Source organism: Pinus tabuliformis, chromosome X (assembly GCF_031772625.1).
Source record: "Pinus tabuliformis cultivar Carrire ecotype Pingquan chromosome X, CPIR1, whole genome shotgun sequence".
Lineage (NCBI taxonomy): Eukaryota > Viridiplantae > Streptophyta > Pinopsida > Pinales > Pinaceae > Pinus > Pinus tabuliformis.
In genome coordinates, this window is record NC_142308.1 from 421782110 (window position 1) to 421806763 (window position 24654).

At 35.2% G+C, this 24654-nt stretch overlaps 1 protein-coding gene across 1 annotated transcript; it reads left to right on the plus strand.

The window, feature by feature from the left end:
- Positions 1–97: 97 nt before the first annotated feature.
- LOC149140377 (alcohol dehydrogenase class-P-like) lies at positions 98–21209 on the plus strand. The gene is made up of 4 exons (XM_089450965.1): positions 98–151; positions 20563–20658; positions 20756–20917; positions 21090–21209. The coding sequence occupies exons 1-4, from the start codon at positions 98–100 to the stop codon at positions 21207–21209; spliced, it is 432 nt and encodes a 143-aa protein (XP_089307091.1).
- Positions 21210–24654: the final 3445 nt, after the last annotated feature.

A 24654-nucleotide genomic window follows, 5' to 3' on the forward strand; every position in this document is an offset into this window, starting at 1 on the left:
TTATCACAAAAATAAAAATAAAAATCAAATATTATGTTCTAACGGAATTAAAAGAAAATGTGGAAATCCGAAAGAAGTGATTTATTTTATAATATTGATGGATTTTGAACGTGAGAAACCCAGGAGAATATTTGGTCCGTCTGATCGACAGGTAACAGATCTAACAGTAATTGCGTGCTAACAAGCGTGGATGATAACTCCAAAATTGGACGCGAGAAATTATAAAACTGAGTTAAAACCTCAGTTAATCAGGGTTGTCCGCTTGAAGGATTCAGATCCGACGGTAATCGTGTGGTTAACAAGGATGAAGTTTAATCGAGAAAATGAACGCGATGGTTTATGGAATGTGATTTAATCCGTTAAAGTCTGGATCGATCACAACCGCTCACCAAGAAGGGATGAGATCCGACGGATATCACGTCAAAAATTGCATGGGTTTTATTATAAATTTTGGAACCGATAAGTCTATGAACTGCAACTTTGTTTCTTTTCGTTTCCATGGGGAAGGTAAAGGTTTGTGGATAAGGCAGACCCGATATGTTCTGAACTGGAGTTTATTTCCTTTTGGGTTTTGGCCATAAGCATTTAAGGACGAATCGACAGTGATTGGTCGGGTTTCTTTGTGATTCCGCCAATTAGAGTGCTTCCGATATATACGTGGTCCATAAGCGTTTCTTTGTGTTTCCGCCAATCCAAACACTCCCGATATATATGTGGGCCCATAACCCACAGGTCTACACAAATTTTTTTGTAAAGATGCAGCTTTGTTGCATTAAAGTAGTTTAGCTGTCATCAGGACATCTACATGATTATAGTTTGCAGAATACAGGACCACATACTCAAGTCATAGATTCGAATAGTGAGCAACCATCACTAGTCATATTCTAATTTCTGTTAATTCTTGTTATTTTGTTTGCTTGAGAAGAATGAGGTGTCTTTTACCCTCCAATGTAATGTTCTGTAATGACTATTACTTTAGACAGTTAGGAGATATTTAAGTAGTTTGACAATTTTGGTGGTTACCAACTATCCCATGATGTATAAGAAGAGGCAAAATTATAGAAAAAGGGTCCGAATTTTAAAGAGCCTGGAGGTTGTGCTATTGTATTCTTGATAAAATTGATGATTAATGAATGAATCAGGAGTTTTCCACACATTGTTGGGTATGATTTCATAATTTCTATGTTATGTGTCATCATGTGTCTTCCTTTCTTTAGGTATGGTAATGACGTTGCGGGTATTTGTTTACTTATGTGAATGAAGTTACAATTCCTTAAAAGAGCGCTCTTGTACTTAAATTTCCTACTTCTACATTTCTTCTAAGTTACAGATAATATCTTATATAAAAAAGCAACATATTGTCTCTAACTTCTCAAAGCATTCTTCACTCAACATTTATATCCAACAATCAAATGGCATTCTGAGACTTCCATATTAGCTAAGTATTAAGGGTTAAAGTTTAGGCCCTTCAGGTCCTTCACTTGAGGATACGTCATACAAATAAGTGACAAGAATAATGAACATTAATGTCTTCAACAAAATTTCTACACAGCCAAGAAATTGGTTTCTTAAGGGACAACATTAATTGGCGCCATTGCTGGGGAACGAAGTCAAGAACACTTTTCCCTGGGTTTTTAATATTTTCCTCTAGTTGTTCAGTGAGGAGGAAATATTTGGTTGTATTGAACAAAAAATAATAACTCTGGCTTCAAAGAGGCCTCATATAAGGTCAGATACCTCACAACAAAAAGTTCAAGCCCTTTCAGACCCAGAGAGACTAGTTTCCAAGAGGGTTGGAAGGCCAAAAACTCTAGTTACACCAAGTCCTACACTGTCTGCACTTGGCAGCAATTCAACACATCTTTCATCCAAACATTCACCTTTGTTTGACCAAGAGCTACCTTTTACATCCACTTCATTTCAAGAACCCAACTGTCAAGAACAGTCTTTAGAGTCTGTTTCTTTCTCAGTATCTGTTATAGTTATTCAACCTGAACCTATAACTACATTGCCACCTTTTCATACTCCATTTACTCCTCAGGCAGGTTCTACATCTATTGGTACTCAAGGTTCAGTAAGTTTAGGAGCAAACATGGCAGCACCTACATTCTTGTTGAATAGGTATGCACCTATTCAGTTGCCACAACAGTTGAATCAAATGCCTCAATAATGCTTAAAAATTCTTCCTCGTTTCTCAGGGGAGGATGAACAAACAACAGAGAAGCATATAGTAATGTTTTGTAATTTTACAGAAAACCTCAATGTTGAACACCTGGATGTTGTTTTAAGACTTTTTGTGCAATCCTTGGATGGTGAAGTAAGAAAGTGGTTTAAAGGGCTTCCTAATAACTCTATTCCTACATGGGAAGAGATGGAGCACCTTTTCACCAGAGATGGGGAGAGAAAAGAGACCATGGGTATTCACTCATAAAGTTTAATGCTATTAAGAAAAAATCTGATGAAAGTGTTGTTGAGTTCATCAGAAGGTTCAATAAAATTTACAACAGTCTTCTAGTGGAGATCAAGCCCCCTCCTGCTAGTGCAAAAATAACTTTTGCAGGGGCATTTGAATCAAATTTTGGGTTCACATTGAGGGAGAGAAGATCCACAACCCTTGATCAGATCCAAACTGATGCCTTATAAATAGAAGAAAATCTGGTGGTTGCAGGTAAAGCACCAGAGACACAGCCTACTCAAGATAAGGGAAGGGGTAAAGAGGAATCGTCTCAAAGTCAAACATTAGAGGATATGAATAATGTAATTACAAATTTGTCTAATAAACTGATTAAATTGGAATTGGAGAGTAAGAATTCTTAGAGGCAAGCACAAAAAAATAGAAACTTTAATCCTCAATATAGAAGACAACCTCTGCAAATTTTGCAAAAGGAGAGAAAAGACCAAGATCAAGTTCAAGCATCACTTTACTTAGAGGCAGATCTTGATGAAGTACCGAAGCATTCCAGGGACCATGATGATCATATTTCCACATTGTATGTAGTAGATGAAGATGAACTAGGTGTTGAGGGAGAAGAATATACTAAAATAGATGCCATTTATGATGAGAATGAAATTGATGAATATTGGAAGCAGTTTATTGATTTTATGCAGGAAGAATTACATAAGAAATATGAATTGGGATCAAGGAAAGGATTTAGAATTCAAGAAATGAAGGTGATCAGCAAGTTCCAGCTCCCCTACAAAAGGTGACTCCACAAGAACCACAACCCGCAAAACAATTAAATAAAGGAAAGCAACAACAGAATACAAAAAGCAAGACTCAAATACTTCAAGGTGAGTATTATCAAGATAAAAGTGACAAAACTCCTTTAAAAAGAATTGTTTCCATTCCACAGGAGATTTTAGTGATGAAGAAAAGTGAAGATGAAAATGAAAGGAATACTAAACAAGTTAATGTGTTTAGTCTTACTAAAGAGTTTGAAAAAATCAAAATTCAGGTGCCCCTCACAGAGTTGGTCAAAAAACCAGTTTACCAAAGAGAGATTGCTGAGTTTATCAATCTATCTTAGAATGTGAATATAAATGACACTGTGAATCTACAAGAAGATAAACCAGTAGTGGTTTTTGGTCCACATGTGGAGGAGGTAAATTCTTCAACACCTCCTTTCTACATTTATTTTCTGATTGATGATTTCCTCTTGCATAGTTGTATGTTTGATTCAGGAGCTTCACATAACCTTATGCCACTATCAGTGATGAAACAATTAAACCTACAAGTTACTAAACCTTGTAGAGACCTATATTATTTTGACTCAAATAAAGTCAAGTTTCTAGGGGTCATTAAAGATATGGTGGTGTCACTAGCCCAGATCCCAGCTAGAAGCTTGGTAATGGATGTAGTGGTAGCAGATATCCCTGCTAGGTTTGGAATGTTGCTGTCTAGGCCATGGGGGGCTAAATTGGGTGGTGTTTTGAAACTGGATTTTATTTATACTATCATACCAACTTTTGGTGGAGAAGAAAGAAGACCGTGCAAAGAAACAAGATTTGTTAAAAAAATCACAAAGAATGAAGTAAGTTATTCACCTGTATATAGCCAAGAAAAAGATGACTTTTCTTGCTTCATGTTGCATGACAATGCAGAGTTGGCTAAAGATAACCAAAGGCAGCTTACTTCAGCCAGCGTAAATACAGAGCTGCAAACAAAAGTGGTGTGGAAGTGCTTCTTTGATGGAGCCTATTCTAAAGAAGGAAGAGGTGTTGGTTTCCTTTTAATTACACTGACAGGTAATATGATCCCTTTTTATTTTAAATTGGAGTTTGAAGCAACTAATAATGTGGTAGAATATGAATCCTTGATCATTGCTCTGCAAACAACAAAACAAATGGGAGTCCAGTCAATTTCTGTTTTTGGAGATTCAGAGCTGATTATAAAGAAAATAAAGAACCATTGTCAAACAAAACACCCTAGGCTTAGGGCATATAAAAATGAAGTGTGGGATTTAGTTGAGAACTTCTTTGAGGCTTTTAACATACAATTCATTTCAAGAGATGGAAATAGATTTGTAGATTCTTTGGCTGTGGCTGCCAGTACTTTTAGGCCTCCTATAAATCCAAAGCTAAGATATGAGGTTGAAATGAGGCACAAGCCTTATGTTCCAGATAATATAAAACACTGGCAGATTTTTGAGGATGATCAGCAGATTAAGGAATTCTTGACTATGATTGAAGATTTTCAGGGCATCGAGATTGATCAAGATGAAGATGAAACAACAGAAGGTGCAGAAGTAAGTGGTTTTAAAAATTCCATAGTTAATCAAAAAATTATTCAATTGAAAGATAATATTCTGCCAAGGGGGCTTGTCCCTCTTGAAAGACTTTTTAACTCCAATGATGTAGCTGTTAGTTCAGAGAAAATTCCACAGGATGAGCAGATTCAAGATCACAATATTGGAACCTAGAAGGAGCCCAAGCTAGTCAAATTATTTAATGGAGTTCCACTTAATTATAAGGAGAGATATATTGATCTTTTCAGGGACTATATTGATGTTTTTGCTTGGTCCTATGAGGATCTCAAAACATATGATGTAAGTATTATTCAGCACAAGATTCCCTTGAAAGAAGGGATTAAACCATTTAAGCAGAAACTCAGGTAGATAAACCATTTGCTTTTACCATTGATTAAGAAAGAAGTCAAAAAGCTACTTGATGTCAAGATAATAGTTCCACTCCGGTACTCTGACTGAGTAGCCAATCTATTACCTGTAAGGAATAAAAATGGAGAAATAAGATTATGTGTGGATTTCAAAATCTAAATAGGGCTTCCTTAAAAGATAACTATCTGTTACCTAAAATGGATCATGTGCTACAGAAGGTAATTGGATCATTCAGAATGTCCATGTTAGATGGGTTCTCCAGGTATAACCAGGTGGCTGATGATAAAGAAGATCATAAAAAGACTGCATTCACAACTTCTTGGGGAAACTTTATGTATGCTCAAATTCCTTTTGGGTTGATGAATGCAGGTGCAACATTTTAGAGCATAGTGGACATTGCATTTGTAGATGATAAGTTTGTAGTGATATACTTGGATGACATCACTATTTTCTCTAAGTCTGATGAGGAGCATCTGGACCATCTTAAAAATACTTTTGAGAAATGTAGAAAATTTGGGCTTTCTTTGAATCCTAAGTCTTTATTTTCTCTAGAAGAAGGGAAACTATTGGGGCACATTGTTTCTAGAGATGGAGTTAAGATAGATCCAGCAAGGGTGAAAGATTGTGTAGAAAATACCTCTGCCTAGGAGTAAGAAAGACATTAAAAAATTTCTAAGAAAAATAATTTTTTTAAGGAGGTTTGTGTCCAATTATGCTGAAATTGTAAAAGAGATTACCAATATGTTGAAGAAAGAAAATGAAGTACATTGGACCAAGGAAGCCAGAGAGTCATTCGCCAGGATTAAAGAAGCATTACAAGCAACTCCAGTTTTAATTAGCTGCGATTATCAAAAGCCTTTTCAATTTTTTTCATTTACATCACTTAATTCAATAGCTATTGTTTTGTTACAGAAAAATGATGAAGAAAAGGAGCAGCGAGTTGCTTTCTTTAGCAAGATTCTTAGAGATGTTGAACTAAAGTACAATATTATTGAAAAACAAGTATTTGCTTTGGTAAAAGCCCTAAAGGCCTCTAGGACTTATGTGTTGCAGTCTCAGATAATTTCTTATGTGCCAAACGCTGCAGTAAAGGATGTCTTAGTCCAGAGTGATGTGGAAGGCAAAATAGGAAAATGGATAGCAAAAATTCAAGAGTATGACGTGGACAGAAAGCCCACAAAGCTGGTGAAAGAGTAGGGATTGGCAAAGATGTTGACAGAGTCAAATTTCCAGGCACTAGGAATCAACTTGCTAACACCTGTGAATGAGGAAATAATTGAAGAAGATGAAGATAATTCAATCCCAGGTATGAACGTTCGATATAAATTTTTATGTTTAGAATGGTAAAAGCACATAGTTCATTATTTATGTTTTCTCTCTTGTCCTCAATATTTAGATAGAACAAGATATAGAGCATTAAAAATCAAAGCACAACCATATGTGATTGTAGAGGGCAAATTGTATTGGAAGGATCCCGTGGGAATTTTATTGTTATGTTTAACAGAGGATGAGTCTATAGAGACCATTAAAGATTATCATGAGAAGTTATGTGGTGGACATTATAGTTGGAAAGCTACTGCACATAAAATCCTCCAGGCAGGGTTTTATTGGCCCACCCTATTTGGTGATATATACAAGTTTTTCAGAAGCTGTCAGAAGTGTCAGCTTTTTGCTGAGAATAAAAGGTTAGCTCCCTTTCCTTTGATCCCAGTCTTCATATAAGAACCATTCAGACAATGGGGACTAGACTTTGTTGGAGAAATTAACCCACCTTCAAGTGGACAACACAAGTGGGTTCTTACAGCTACTGATTATTTCACCAAGTGGGTTCTTACAGCTACTAATTATTTCACCAAGTGGGTAGAATCTATACCTACTAAAAGGGAAAATGGCGAGGTGGTGATGAAGTTTTTAGAGGATAATATTTTCAGCAGATTTGGATGCCTTGTCAAAATCATAACAGACAATGCTCAAGTGTTCAGTTCAAGTAAGTTTGTGTCTTTTTGTCAGAAGTATAATGTTATTTTATCTCATTCAATAGCTTATCATCCACAGGGAAATGGATTGGCCGAATCCACTAACAAAACATTGATGAGAATTCTTAAGAAAACTATTGCAGAGACTGAGAAAGATTGTGATTCAAAGTTAAAGTTTGCTCTATGGGTTGTCCGAGTGACTATAAGAAGGTCTACAGGCAAATCACCCTTTGAGTTAGTGTATGGAACTCAAGCTCTGTTCCCTAGTCAGCTTGTGAAGCCTGTGATTGTAATGATTCAGGAGGCAAAAGAAGAGCCCAATGATCTGATAAGAAGAATGCAGAGGTAGTGGAGTTGAGTGAAAGCATGGATAAGGTAAGAGATAAATTGATTATGTATCAATCGAAGATGAAGGGTATTTTTGGTAGAAAGGCCAAGGAAATTGATTTTAAAGTTGGAGACTTAGTATTAAGGTGGGATACTAGAAGAGAAGATAAGGGAAAACATGGGAAGTTTGATCCTCTCTGGTATGGCCCATTCAGAATTATAGAAGCAAGGGCAAATAACACATTTTTCTTGGAGAATCTTGATGGTGAAACTTTACAACTGTTTATCAATGGGCAGTACCTCAAACATTATTTTCAATTTTGAAGCACAAGCATCCTATCATTGTAGATACTAGAGTGAATTCATTGTACAAATTCCATAGAATTTAAATTGGCTAAGCAATATGTGACTCCATGCCCGAGGTGAAGGCATTGATCTGCGGTTCAAAAGCACTATCCCTAGGTGGAGCCAGATGTTGTAGCATCCATTGTCATTTTAATTTTATTTTCAATTTTATCACAATATATATATATATATATATATATATATATATATATATATATAGATATATAGATATATATAGATATATGTTCTAACAAAATTAAAAGAAAATGTGGAAATTCGAAAGAAGTGATTTATTTTATATTATTGATGGCTTTTGAACATGAGAAACCCAGGAGAAGATTTGAGCCGTCCGATCAATAGGCAATAGATCTAACTCTAATCACGTGCTAACAAGTGCATAGGATAACTCCAAAATCGGATGCAAGAAATTATAAAACCGAGTTAAAACCTCAGTTAATTAGGGCTGTCTGCTTGAAGGATTTAGATACGATAGTAATTTTTTGGTTAAAAAGGACAAAGTTTAATCCAGAAAATGGATGTGATGATTTATGGAATGTGATTTAATTTGTTGAAGTCCGGATCGATCACAGCCACTCATCAAGAAGGGACGAGATCTGATGGATATTGCATCAAAAAGTGCATGGGTTTTATTATAAATTTTGGAGCCAAGAAGTCTATGAACTACAACTTTGTTTCCTTTAGTTTCCATGGGGAAGGTAAAGGTTTGTGGAAAAGGCGGACCTGACATGTTCTGAACTAGAGTTTGTTTCCTTTTGGGTTCCGGCCATAAGCATTTAAGGACAGATCGATGGTGATTGGTCGGGTTTCTTTGTGATTCCGCCAATTAGAATGCTTCCGATATATACGTGGGCCATAAGGGTTTCTTTGTGTTTCCGCCAATCAAATTACTTCCAATATATATGTGGGCCCATAACCCACATGTCTACACATATAATTTTGTAAAGATGCAGCTTTGCTACGTTAAAGCAGTTTAGCTATCATCAGGACATCTACAGGATTACAGTTTGCAAAATACAGGACCACATACTCAAGTCATAGATTCGAACAACGAGTAACCATCACCAGTCATATTCTAATTTCTGTTACTTCTTGTTATTTTGTTTTCTTGAGAAGAATGAGGTGTCTTTTACCCTCCAATGTAATGTTCTGTAATGACTGTTACTTTAGACAATTAGGAAATAGTTAAGCTGTTTGACAGTTTTTGTGGCTACCAAATGTCTCATGATGTATAAGAAGAGGCAAAATTATAGAAAAAGGATCCGAATTTTGAAGAGCCTAGAGGCTATGCTATTGTATTATTGATAAAATTGATGATTAATGAAAGAATCAAGAGTTTTCCACACATTGTTGGGTATGCTTTAGTAATTTCTTTGTTATGTGTCATCATGTGTCTTCCTTTCTTTAAGTATGGTAATGAAGCTGCAGGTCTTTGTTTACTTATGTGAATGAAGTTAAAATTCCTTAAAAGAGCACTCCTGTACTTAAAGTTCCTACTTCTACATTTATTCTAAGTTATAGATAATAGTTTATGTGAAAAAAAACATATTGTCTCTAACTTCTAAAAGCATTCTCCACTCATCATTTATATTCAGCAATCATATGGCATTCTGAGACTTTCATATCAACTAAGTATTAAGGGTTAAAATTCAGGCCCTTCAAGTCCTTCACTTGAGGATACATCATACAAATAAGTGACAAGAATAATAAACATTAATGTCTTAAGCACAATTTCTACATAGCCAAGAAATTGGTTTCTTAAGGGACAACAAGCTCAATCGGTACTGTAGCATTGAGAAAAGGATTTCAGGAGGCTAGAAAGCTTACTATGATCATGAAAACAATTGTAAGTTGGCTGATATTTGGGTACGGAATAAAAAAATGTTCCTCTTTAAGACTTTCGTAACCCTTGCTATTTTATATGAATGTGAGGTTTGGGGCTGTAGTATATCTAGGGAGTCGTGGAGGAAGAATGAGATGATCCAAAAACAATTTATAACTTACAACCTCAAGCTTAAAGGAAATACTCCCTACCCTATTCTCTTGATTGAAGCTAGCATTTCCCCTATTAAAAGCATGACTATATTTAGGTATTTGATGTATAAGAAGTTTTACAACATGGAAGCCAAGAAGTTCCCCGAAATTGCTTCTAAATCTTGCCAAAACCCCCCCATTTGACTCAAGCGAGGTTGGCATAAGGATGCTCAATTCTGGCTCGACCATTGGGGGATAAAGGAGGAGATCATCTTGGAAAATAAGGATAATATTAAAAACGCTATTACTTCCAAATTTAAGGATAAGTTATGGGATGATAAAGAGCTGGAGGAGAAAATGAAGCTAAGGTATTATAAGGAGGTGATTAACCCCAGTCTTGCTAACTAGAATTATCTTTTTGTGTTGACCAATGCTAAGAAGAAAATGAGCATTGTAAATATAAGAACTAACTCTCATGAGCTTTGAAGTGAAACCGAGTGTTGGTCTATTCCTAAACATCTCAGAACAATAGAATCTCCCCCCTTTGTGATGCTAAGAGAGTTGAAGATTAAAAACACTTTCTCTTGGATTGCCTGACCATGACTCACATCTTTTCTTTTCAAAACATTTTCCATACTACCAACATTCTTGACCTATTAAGTCAACAAAACCATAACGATATTAAGATGCTTCTCTCCCTTCCTTTTTATCATAGAAATAAAAAATGAAAGAGTATTAGTTAATTACTTACTTTCTTAAGGTCCAACAAACCATATTAGTCTTAATGGACATTAATCATCATCATGAACAACATTGTATTATAAAAATTATTGTGGAAATATAATTTTGAAATATTTTTTTAATCAAATATATTTAAATTTTTTTTTTTAAAATAGGTATATGGTAATCAGATTTGGGTCAAAATGCTTTGAATCTTAATTAATTTGCAGTTCTTTAGAAACTATTTCCAAAGTTTATTAAAGTTTTTGTAAAATTAAATATTCAACTTATTTTTTTAGAAATTGAAAATTATTTCTTGAATTTTTAAAATTTGAATTTCTAATTTTTGGTTGGTGGATAACTAATTTTATGTGGTTTAAAATTAAAATTTCATAATTAAAAATTGTTAAAAAAATTTCTCTAATTGCCAAGTATCCTCATAAATTAATTTTCAAAAAAAAATAATCCAAATTTACGGATTTTTCCATAATTAACATTTTCTTTTCAAAAAATAATAATTTGTTGCCGTTATATTTCAAGCTTTTACTAACCATGACCAATTTAAAAAACAAAATTAACAACTTGCATATTATACTGACTTATCCTTATTGATTTTATTTAATTTTTTCCCTTGCTGATTTTTGTTATTAGATGGACTTGGTTCAATCATTTTCCTCAATAAACCTTACCTATATTACATATTTTCACAACTCAATTTTAAATCATGATCCAATATAAAAAATAAAATCTAATTCAACACTACAATAAATAAGATTTTCTCTTTTTTCTTCACGATTTTAATCATTATTTAAAAATATAAAATAAATTTTAGGAATTTTTTGCACTCACACTTAAGCATTTGTGTAACTAATTTTTTTGTTTTAATATACTAGACATATTTTATTACATCAGAATTCTTAGCCACACGATTAAGACGACACAAGATACTTCATATCAATTTGATTTTTTCGACATAGAAATTCTGCCATAGAGTATTTATTTCTTATTGAATTTAGATGAGTATAAATTTAAAGTTAAATAAATAGTTTGTTATAATAATTAGTTTTTCAAAAAATATTTATTTTATTACAATGATTTCCCCTTGGTGATTTTCTCAATATTTTTCCCTTGCTAATTTTTATTATTGAATGGACTTGGTTAAATCATTTTCCTTAATAAACCTTATCTATATTATATATTTTCACAATTCAATTTTAAATCATGATGCCATAAAAAATAAAATAAAATAAAATCAACACAACAATAAATAAGATTCTCTTTTGTCATTACATTTTGAATCACAATTTAAAATTATTAAAAAAAATAAAAAATACTTTTCACTCACAGTTTGTGTAACTAAATTTTTTATTTTAATGTATTATACATTGTAATTTTTTATAATAGATATTTAGGCCCAATCTCCTAGATGGCTTCTTAAACCCAATCCATGTATAGAGTGGATTTCTCCGCTGGTGCTGATCCACCACTACCAATAGACAATCACCAGAAACAAACTAGACCTTTCTTTTGAATCTGTTAACCTCGCAACTTCATCCACCATTTTTACTAGCTCATGACACATGTACAATAACTCATTCTCGTGACATCTGTGGTTACACCAATGATTTCCTCTAACTCCATTTTTGGAACTTCACATTCTGCGAGTGAGTTCCATGGCGGTGAGTTCGCTGGGGTATATCCACAAATAAGTTATTATTTGTTGGTTTGCTTACATACCAAAGCATTACATTGGTTCCATTTTTTAGCAGAGTAAAAATTCAAAAGGTTTCAGTGTGCAGTACATTTAATTCAAAAGAGAAGAAACAGTAACTGCGAGAAGGTGCTAAGAGCGTGACAACGGTTATTTACTTTTACCATGAAAAGCAATGAGTAATTTCGTTACATTTACCATGACGCCTTTTAGATGAAACTGTTGAATATTTATTTTATTACATATTTATTTATATATTTTCTGCTAAAATTATATATATATATATATATATATAAACCATTTTGACATTTCGTGTTTAATTCCAACAATTTGAACTACTGTCTCATTCATATTATAATACGAGTGACTGGAACAACATTGTATTTAGCCCAGGTTTTACTTTAATTATTTTATCATAAATATTTTAGTCAAAGTATTGATGATTTCTATTTTTCTGTATTTTAAACTTCATGATTTGAATGATGAGATCATGTTTATATTTAGGTTGATAGGTCTTTCTTTTGAATCCGTTAACCTGGCAATTTCGTCTACCATTTTTACTAGCTCGTGAAACCTATATAATAGCTCTAGCTCTATTCTCGTGACATTTGTCATTACACTTATGATTTCCACTAACTCCATTTTCAGAACTTCACACTCTGTGAGCGAGTTCCATGGCAGTGAGTGCACCGGGGTATAGCAACAAAGAAGTTATTATTTGCTCGTATGCTAAATAAAGGCGAGAAGACAACTCTCAATTATAGTTGAAAGCAAACAAATAGAATTTTAAACCAAGTCTTCAAAGGCATCACATCCGCTCAATGTAATTCAAATTTCAAACTAGAATAGCCCACCAACCAAGGCGAGAAGCGATGGGGCATGTGTACAAGTGTACACTTGCATGCTTGCTCGGATGATTGTTCACCATGTGACGTGAGAATCAAATGACTCAACCCCACTCACCATATGTGGTATGGATGATATGTATTCATATTATCAAACACAACAAGAATCCCCATTTATGTATTATAATGTATGAGCCTTTCTAAACATGTGTGGGTCCCGCCCAATCCCAGAGCTCTAATGCAACACCCTCCTCCTACATCTACCCAAGCAACCGGCCAGCCAGGGTAAACATGTGACGAGAGGCCACTATGATATGATTCGACCTCCTAAGTCACGTTAAGGAAGTGGAACCAATGAAAACACACCATACAGACATTCAACATCAACATTAGGACCCTCAGGAACCAACCCAACCTTTCTGCCAACCAGCCCCTGGGTCCCACTGAGATTTTGGACCACTTGACCTCTAGACGCTCTCATGCTATGGGCATGCCAGCATCCATAGACCTCTGAATGCTCTCACATTCCTACAAGCCAGCGTCTAGAGACTATTTTGTACAGTGCTATGACAACATCCCTAGGATTTGAGCCACTGTTTCAGGACCAGAGTCCAGGTCACTACCCAAAATTGAATGATATCTTCAGAACAATAAGATAACATGGAAATAACAGTACTAATGCAATTACTTGAATAAGACCTTAAATGGACCCCTACTAGCCATGACAAGCATTTTGTCAAACATATCATAAATATGTAATCTACAGGTGTAAACAACATATATAAGCATAGGGGTCTTACTTATTTGAGATTTGCTATGAGGCATTGTTTCCTTATCATTTTAGCTGCAATTTCTTACATTACACCATAGTTACATTGTTCATTCATATACAAGTAAAAACATGATGGAAGCCATACATAGCCACAATCATAATACATATTCATAACCAACATAATAATAACAGAAATACCAAGGAGACAATAGCCATAGAATCCACATATAAACCAATGTAATACTCATGAGATAAAAATGAGAAATAACCTCATATTAAGGATGCAAGATCCAACCTAGTATGGGACTAGCACGTTCTACCCGACCGTAGAATGGCTAAACCAATTCTCTCTTCATTCATTCACCCCCATGCCATATTCCAAGCATGAATGTGGGATCTCATAAAACTCACCAATCAAAACCATCCAGGGCTTCTAGAGGCCAAACCACCTCAACCCATCAAACAATGATTCCACCTCATGGTTGAACATCACAAAACCTTCATTAGATTGGTCTCCATCCAAGCCTTCCAAGGCTTCCAGAGCATTTGTTCCAACCAAGGCTTCCAGGACTAGTAACTCAACCCACAGTTGTCGTCGGGCTTCCAGAGTGTTTGTCCAACCAAGGCTTCCATGACTAGTAACTGAACCCACCATGGGCTTCTAGAGCGTTTGTCCAACCAAGGCTTCTAGGACTAGTAACTCAACCCAAGTTATTACAGGGCTTCTAGAGTGTTTGTCCAACCAGGGCTTCCAGGAACTAATAACTCAACCCAAGCTAAGGAAACATGAGAACCAACCAAAACAAAACAAGGAAATAAACCAACAATCTCCATGGCTATCTAGGAAATGGAAAGGCTAGGAAAATCCACTCTCAATCCAATAAATCTTCCATGCCCATGATAAATCATAACCAAGAAACCACATGCATATGTCATGCATGCCAAAACTAGTGAGAAAAACATACATTCAACTCGGTACCTGCAAGAAAATCCCGCTATAGTTGTTGATCCTGATGTCCTCTTGCACTTTCTTGCTCTTCCTTTGCCTTCTTACTCTAAAAAAAGTATGCCACACCATCCAAGAATTCTCCAAGAAAACTCTAAGTATCCAAGAGTATGAGAGAGAGAGAATAGAGAGAGAGATCCAAAACTGAACTGCCCAAGCTTACACTGACCAAGTCAGACCACTAATCCTCAAAAGCCTTTTTATTGATGAGGCCTCTATTTTCTTCATTTCCCATTACTTTCCTTCATTTTCCTCCTCACATGCAACATGTGACCTTTCACCTTCCTTTTCTGCTAATTTCCTTTATTTCATAAATAATATGCCAATTAATGCCTCATGCCTTTCCAAAGCCTTTGCTAATTTCCTTAGCCATAATAAACCGAATGAACACCCACTAGGATTTTTTGCCCAACATTCAGCTTGGAATACGTGTCACATGACCGTGGTCTTGCATATTTTACATGGATTTTTAACCAGGGATGTTACAAAACCCTCCCCCTTGGGGAAACACCGTCCTCGGTGTTTAATGACACCTATAACTAGCAAGACCACTGAAAACAAAACATACTGCCCATGGAGCTTTATAACATATCTCGTTGCAATATTTACAATGACCATCTACTAAAACATGAAAAACATGCCATTTACTGGAGATTTATAACACATCTCATTACATTATTTATAATAACAACCACATATAATTAAGCACATTTGCTTCAACCAACAAATAACCATACTGTCTATGGAGATTTATAAACCAGCTCGATACAATATTTACAATAATATACACATATGCACATTTTCTCAACCAACAAATAAAAGGATATGATGCCTGCATCCACAACAAGGGAATCCAGAGGCTCACACCTCCACCCTCAAACTAGTACCAAGATTCACCTCCTTCCTAAGAAGTCCAAAATCCACTACAAAAGTCAAAGTCTGCATCCAATGTCCAGTGCTACAATACTGCGCCACATTCCTCACAGCGAACAATTACTGACTCATTGTTCCATGGCGCACACCCAATGTGCATATGATTCCATATGGCAATGCTAATAACCAAAATAGGAAACCTTCCCTTCTCTGTTACACAGTCCCTTAGGCAATCCGGTCACCCCTTTCTATGCAGTCACTCACCTTCCACGTTCCCCAACATCCCCTGTAATGTCCCAAATGCAGAAAATTTGGAACAGATAGTGATATAGGAAAGAAAATGTGATTCATACATAGAAAAATTAAATGAACAACAAATGCTCAAAACACAATAGAAATGTGAACCAGCTGAGCCATTTTATTAATAGAGTAGAGCAAGTACAATAGTGTGGAAAATGTACTTGGGCTTACCTCAAGGGCAAGCTTGACAGAACTCAAGTGTCAAACAGTAATCTCAATTTTGGAAAGAACTGCTCTAATGATCTGCATTGTCTCCTACTAACTACAATTGTTGGTTGGAAAGGATCTACAAAAACCCTGCCTCAGATGCTCAAAAAGTGTTGAAAATTCAACCATAAACTCCTTGGTCAAAACCCACGAAAACCCAGAAATGGTTTGGCCTGATTTTGACCTCCCAAAATCGACCCCCAAAGGCACTGTGCAATCCCCAACAATTCTACATTGTCTGCTGCAAAGATATGGTTGAAAACCCCACTTTTGGTGCTCAAAAATTCTAAAACTTTATATCTGGGATCCTTGTCAAAAATCCAGAAAAACCTAGAAATGGTTTGGCAATATTTTGACCTCCCAAAGTCGACCTCTTCTATGGCTCACACCCTCCAAAAAACTCCAGAAATATGGCTTGCAAGGAATGACCACAAAGTCCTCTTCTAAGCTTTGAAATGGAAGAAAACACCACTCCAAATATCTCCTCTAACCTCCACAGCAAATCTCAGTCTCAAGGACTGATACTCTACCCACCAAATGAGCTCCCACACACTACCTCTGCGCTAGCCTAGGTAGTGCGAAAGTCACAGTGCCAAGCCAAAAGCTCAATTAGCTCCCAAACTCTCCTAGATGCTGACAATCATCCCTAGCCTCCTATCTGGAAAATCTCACGTCAAATCTCCACAGCTAAGCACCACCAATGAACTCGACCTCCTCTCCACTGCATCCCCTAGTAATATGCACAGCCTGGAAGGGAATGCTACTGCTAGGAATCACAATGTGATCCTCCTCCTGAAGAAATGAAGAAAACCTTCCTAGGGTGGCACTCGAATTTCCCCGAAGAAAGGGTGAGCTCTTCACCTAAAGAACTTGTGTTAAACAACCAGTGACTCAGCTAAGCAGCTCGAGCAACCAAAGAGAAATCAATATACTCCAATAAGATGAATGAAATGAGGAGAGCTACCTTCCTTATATAGATTTCGTGGAACACTTTTCCCCCCAATTTTACCTCCATCGTGGGCCCTCACTTAACCACCTAAATGCAAAACTTAACCACCTTCATGCAAACTGAACTAGGAAGTGCGTCTTTCCCTAGTGTGGATGGCCACCATGTCTAACTTAACCACAACAAAATAACTTCTCCTAATAAAAAACGAATGGGCCCCATCACCTCCAAAATTGACCCCAAAATATAGAAATTATTCATGTTCCAAAATAATTTAGGAAGGGACATCTACACAGTCCCTCGGGCAATTCGGTCACCCCCTTTCGTGCAGTCATTCACCTTCCAAGTTTCCCAATATCCCCTATCCCGAGCGATCCATCCCTTGGCAAGGATTCCTCGCATTGGAAGGTTAAACAACCAAGGCATATACCTGTCTCAAAACCATCATACCGGTCATAACATGCTCATGGAAATCAATGGACACTATTGGATACCAATGTCCCACAATGGCCCTACTCCTAAAGTGCTTTATCAACATACTGCTGCTTGTTCCAATTTCTTTTGCTGTTGTTGCTAATTATTGTAGGCAGTTTCAACCACCCAACTAGGAATTTCATGCTTCCTGTACCAAGCACATAACTTCCATTAGATTCAAAATAAATTGAAATAAATTCACATCATACCTCATTTGTAGCTCGTTAATAAGATACACTTGTAATCTTGTTTACTTCCTATCACAACAAGTCAAACTAGCATCTTTGATCAATTATTATGTATAAACATATCACATTAGGTTAGCTCAAAACACAACCATCATAGATCAAAATCATAAATCACATGTAACCATCATAAACCAGAATCATAGATCACCTGTAATAATCATAGACTAGAACCATAAATCACATGCATAATAAAGCTGAAATAAAATATAGATACTTATCCTTTAGTAAACTCTTAGCTTCTACCTTTGTCCTTATTTTGTACGCACACCGAATCGGTTGCCACACCCAACAAACACCCAGTGGCTTCTCCTCAACCATGTGCACATACACCTAGTGTGCATCACACGTATACAACCACACACGACATACAACACCATGAAATACATGCATCTACACCTGACACACAACACATTACATGTATTACGTAAAGTACACATAATGAGTACATGTACCGAGTACAACATAACGAGTACACATGTCACGATACCAAAACTACACAATGCACTTACATAGTACCGCATGTACACAACACAACATGTACGACATGCACATAATACCACATGTACACAGTACCACTGGTACACTATACCACCTGCACAACGTGTACACAACATCACATGTAGATGACACCACCTGCACAACGTGTACACAATGCCACATGTACATCGCACCATCTATACAACGTGTACACAATACCACATGTACATAGTACCATATGCATGACATGTACACGACACCAAATGTACACAACATCACATGCACGACATGTACACAACACCACCCACACACAGTGCCACTTGTACAACATGTACACAACACCACTTGTACAAACATGCACACAACAACATATGTAAATAGCACCATATGTACAACATGCACGCAACACCACATGTACATAGCACTGCATAACCAACATGTACATAACATCATCTGTACACAACAATGCATATCCAATAGGCGCACAACACCATATGCAGACATCACCACGTATCTAACAAGTACATAGCATTATCTATACCCATCACTAAATGTGCAATATTCACACAACCTTATCTGTACACCCCGTACATAACATTGCATAAACAACATGGACACACACACTATATATACATAGCACTGCATGCACACAACATCACAGATGCAACATGTACAACATATACAACATATGCACAATAGTAGCACTGCACATCCAAATCTACACTGTCTCTACCAAGCAACCTTGCTTCAAGTGTCTCTCTGCCATCCATGGTTATTCTAGCATGTCACAGATCATATTGATTTCATTTCACTGATGTATCCCTTGGTATAGCTTGTCCATAATATAGACATAATATAATCACATAATATCAACATATAACCACATGATACTGACCTCATAGATTTGTCAGGGCTACTCCTCCAAATTTAAGACCAGGAACCTCTTCATGCCATTCACCTACATAAGAAATCATTCCTCCACATGAGTGATCCCTGACAATCCTGTCAGATAGTGACATAGATACATGGATACATATATAAATATACATAAACACTAGCATAAAACAATCATGATCATGTGAGACAACAACATACACACACACATATATACATATATAAATTAGCATTAAACAACCATGATCCAAGACGACCCTGTCAAAGAACAACATACATACATGCATACATCTATACATATATAAACATCAACATAATCATGATCCTAACATAATTACCAGATATCATAAGGTCAAGGTTAAGAGAACTCCCTTTATTTGTTCACAACAAGCACAACATTGAGAACAACAATTCCCAACATAGCCAAGGCATATTCCACCTCAAATCCATTCACCTTACCCTTTCTTGATTACCTTTCCAATAACTCTCCTGCCATCATCCATTTACACCAATCGACCCAACTAGTCCAACTGGTTGTCATACTCTTGCGTTCAACTTCCTCTATACATGCATCGACTTCATCTAAGTCTTACATTGCCTACTGGATTTCATTAAGCTCTCTGTGAGCTCCACTAAATTTCTTCTTTCACAACCAATTTCCAAGACTCAAAACTTAAAAGGCAAGAACAAGAAACAAACAAGTAGAAAACCATGAAAACTAATAACAATATGACACCACAAACAAAGTGGCATGATCATGCACTAGACATAACAAAACTAAAAAATCAAGCACAAGCAAATCACAAAAGACCAAAAGCACAATACTAATAATAGAAACCATGACTCAACCCCCATGGTTCCTAGTGCTTCCAAAGGAAAGCTCAACCTCAGCCTTCTTCATGATTTCATGGCAGTCTCTTTTCATGCAATCCCTTGCATCATATTTCCATGAATGCATAATTGACAGTGGATAACTAAACATAACAACAAACTAGTTACCTTACCTTGTTGTGCCAATAACATTGCCTTGTAACTGAACACGTCCATGCCATCTCTTAAGGGGCTTCAATTCCCTTGACGAATCCATCTCTTGAGAAAATCTCTTTGGTGTAACAGAATTTATAAACCCACTGGACTACAAGAAGCCTATTCAAGAGGTTGGTTGAGCTGCCTACAATGATTTCAACTTCTCTTTTCCTTTGTCTCTTTCAAAGTTATTTCTCTTTGTTGGTGCTTAATAGATGTGTAAAAGAATTTATGTTAAAGCTCAATTCAGTTTTGTGTTGTATTTGAAGAAATGTTTTAAACTAAAACTAAATTTTGGGAGCTTATCAGGTTATCGCCGAGAAAAATGATGGAGGGGTGGATTACAGCAATGAGTGCACATGGAATGTCAAGGCCATGATTCAAGCCTTCAAATCCTACCATGACGTATTTTCTCTGCCTCCCCTTTCTTTTGAAATTGCAAATATGCACTCAGTTTTAGCAACTATGCATATGCTAATCATATGGGCATGTGTTTGTTCAGGGTTGGGGTGTATCCATTTTAGTGGGTGTCCCTCATTCAGACGCAGTCTTTGCAACCAGCCCCGTGAATTTTCTGAACGAAAGGACGTTGAAAGGAACTGTCTTTGGAAACTATAAGCCCCGTACCGATTTGCCAGGCCTTGTAGAATTGTATTTGGATAAGGTAGGGCTTTCTTTCATTTTTTATTCTAAGAAGATTAATTCATTTGCTTAGATTTTAGGATAGAAATGGCTCTCTCAGGCCATGCCGACTGCTTTCCTTTCCTGGCAAAAATCACTACTCTTTGATCTCCATGTAATTAGTCTTTCAAGCTAACTTCTTTATTTTTTTGTAGAAGCTTGAATTGGAGAAATTTATCACACATGAGGTTTCATTTGCTGATATCAACAAGGCATTTGATTACATGATTAAATGCGAGAGTCTGAGATGTGTGATAAACGTGATTAGCAATTAAACGTTTGGGAGGAAGTCAACAGTAATATCTTAAGTTTTCCCAAATTCCCTACTGATTTTGTGGTAGATGGCATCTTTGAAGTTAAATTCCTTGACATATAGAGGTTCCCTGAATTCAATACATGAAAGGGTTTGGAGAAATACGTTAGAATTTTAGTATTGTAAAAATTGTTACAATTTTGAATTTTAAAAGTTTTGAACTTTGAATAAGCGTTATTGTTACGAAGAATCTATGTTGAAATTGTCTGATCTTGAATAATTAACTTGGTTATAACAAATTAATCGGTGCAAATTTTGAAAATTGTCTTTATAAAAAAATTATAGTGAAAGTCTGAATGGATGTGGAAATTTGAAAAATGTTGTTAATTTAAAAGTGGAATTATGATTAATGCATATGGTTATGAAAAACCAAAATAGGCTTTGTGAAAATTTGAAAGTGCTTTTATAGGAAATCAAAGTCAAAATCTTTGTAATAATGTCTTCTCATGTCTATCAATTCCACATATAACATCAAAAATTCATTTACAAAGAATTGCACTCTTTTTTATTGCGCTTCACATTTCACTCTAGGTTTGAATTCAACAGCATTCTCTGGGTTCAATTTTAATGTTGATGTGTACTCTTTGGAATATTCAAATTTGATGCATTAAGTAAAAAAATCCTCTTCCCAAATGCTTTGATGGGCTAGGCTTTCTTGGTATTTGAAGTTGAGTTCAGTTTAGACACTTACTCGAAAAAAAAATATATTATAAACTAGAGGTCACTGTAAATTGCATACCAAAGTTGTATGGATTTAAAAAAAAACTACAGTAACACTTTTTTGCCATATACACGTTTTAGCGGACGTTGGAACCGAAGTGGTTATCCACACTTGTTTTAGGTATTACACAGACTTTAGTATTGAAAGCTATGAACCCCGATTGTATAAGCAGAAGATATTGGGTAAGAATAGAATAAAAATCACTAAATTTATCTGTGATTGGGTAAATTTGAGGTATCAAGTTTGTGATGCTTTTTAAATCAAAGTAGAGTAGTTGATTGTTAGGTAAAGAAATTTTTATTTTTATTTTTTATAAATTTTAAAATAAATTATTTCTGAATGTACCTCTCATCTATTATTTGGGAAAGCAAGTCTTTTTTATGTTGGTTCAATAATATTACAACTAGTATACTACTAGATTCAATTTAACTTTTGATTTACTACTAAGGCCAAAGAGGAATTAGATGGATATATGTTAGTTTTGAATAACACATTAATAAATTGTTTTAACTATAAGAAATTTTTAATTTTCACTTGCTAATAATAATAGTTTCAGGTTGGTTGTGGAGCATGAAAAAGCAATCACACCCTATGTAGGTGAAACCTTGAGAGTTTCAACTCTAAAATTTTCTCTACATTACATTGATAAATTACACGTACATGCTTATGTTACTTTTGGCATTCACACATGTAGATTTAAAGAAACACAAAACATACAGGAAATACCTTAACAAAATGAAGGAGGACAAACCTTAACACAAATTCCTTGTGGTTGATAATTTGCCTAATATCATTGGATGTTTGGAAGCCATTCTAGATTGTATGTGAAGAGAAAAGTTGACTTTGTTCTTATGATACCTTTGGCATTCACACATGTAGATTTAAAGAAACACAAAACATACAAGGAAATACCTTAACACAATGACGGAGGACAAACCTTAACACAAATTCCTTGTGGTTGATAATTTTCCTAATATCATTGGATGTTTGGAAGCCATTCTGGATTGTATGTGAAGAGAAAAGTTGGCTTTGTTCTTATGATACTTTTGGCATTCACACATGTAGATTTAAAGAAACACAAAACATACAGGAAATACCTTAACACAATGACGAAGGACAAACCTTAACACAAATTCCTTGTGGTTGATAATTTTCCTAATATCATTGGATGTTTGGAAGCCATTCTAGATTGTACATGAAGAGAAAAGTTGACTTTTTTATTACTATCGTTGCATTTTGAGAAGTGAGAAGTTGATTTTCATTGTATTGTTGCATTTTGAGAAGTGAGAAGTTGATTTTCATTGTAGTTGTGATTCTCCAAAGAGGTGTGAGTTGACATTTAATACTTAATATTTTATTTTTTAATTATTATAATTTGAAATTTGATATTTCCACTTTTCTTAATTATTGAGCCCACATAACATTATATGACGTTACATGACTTTACAACATCTCCCTCATATTGGGCTATAGAGCACCTCTCAGTGCAATTATATGTCATTCGTTCTCAAAAGAATATTTATTTATTTTGTTACCAGAGAATAACCCTTGATGTGTTGCAATGTTGTTTATTAATCTCTTAAACCAAATCAATTCCTTGGTAGCATTTTTTATAGATATACTCTACTTAGATGCTTGGTTGCTTGGTTCTTCATGATATTATTCCTTCAGTGAATTTATAAAATTAATTTGTTAATCTCCTAAACCAAATCACCCCATGTAGGTGAAACCTCGAGAGTTTCAACTCTAAAATTTTCTCTAGAATACATTGATAAATTACACGTATATGCTTATGATAATTTTGGGATTCACACGTATAGATTTAAAGAAACACATATGATAATTTTGGCATTCACACGTGTAGATTTGAAGAAACACAAAAAATACAGGGAATACCTCAACATAGGACAAACCTTAACACAAATTCCTTGTCGTTGATAATTTTCCTAATATCATTGGATGTTTGGAAGCCCTTCTAGATTGTTCGTGAAGAGAAAAGTTGACTTTGTTATTACTATTGTTGCATTTTGAGAAGTGAGAAGTTGATTTTCATTGTAGTTGTGATTCTCTGAAGAGGTGTGAGCACAATATTTAACATTTCAAATTTTAATTTTTAATTATTATAATTCTTAATTTGATAATTTCATTTTTCCTAATTAATAATTATAATTATTATTTTAATTATAAATTTTGAGCAGACATAACATTACATGATGTTACATGACTTTACAACATCTCCCTCATATTGGGCTATAGAGCACCTCTCAATGTAATTATATGTCATTCGTTCTCAAACGAAACTTTATTTATTTTGATACTAGATAATAACCCTTGATGTGTTGCAATGTTGTCTATTAAATCTCTTAAACCAGATTAATTCCTTGGTTGAATTGCACATGAGATACTCTACTTAGATGCTTGGATTCTTGGTTGTTCATGATATTATTTCTCCGGTCAATTTATAAAATTAATTTGTTAATCTCCTAAACCAAATCAATTCCTTGGTTGCATTGTTGTTTGAGACACTCTACTTCAATAATTAGATGTTTGGCTACTTAGTTTCTCATGATATTATTCCTCTAATCAGTTTGAAACATTTTTAGGACCTAAATCTTTGATCATCCACATCCATTGCTCAAATCTCCATCACAAAATTCTACTAAATTTAATGTATCAATTTCCATCA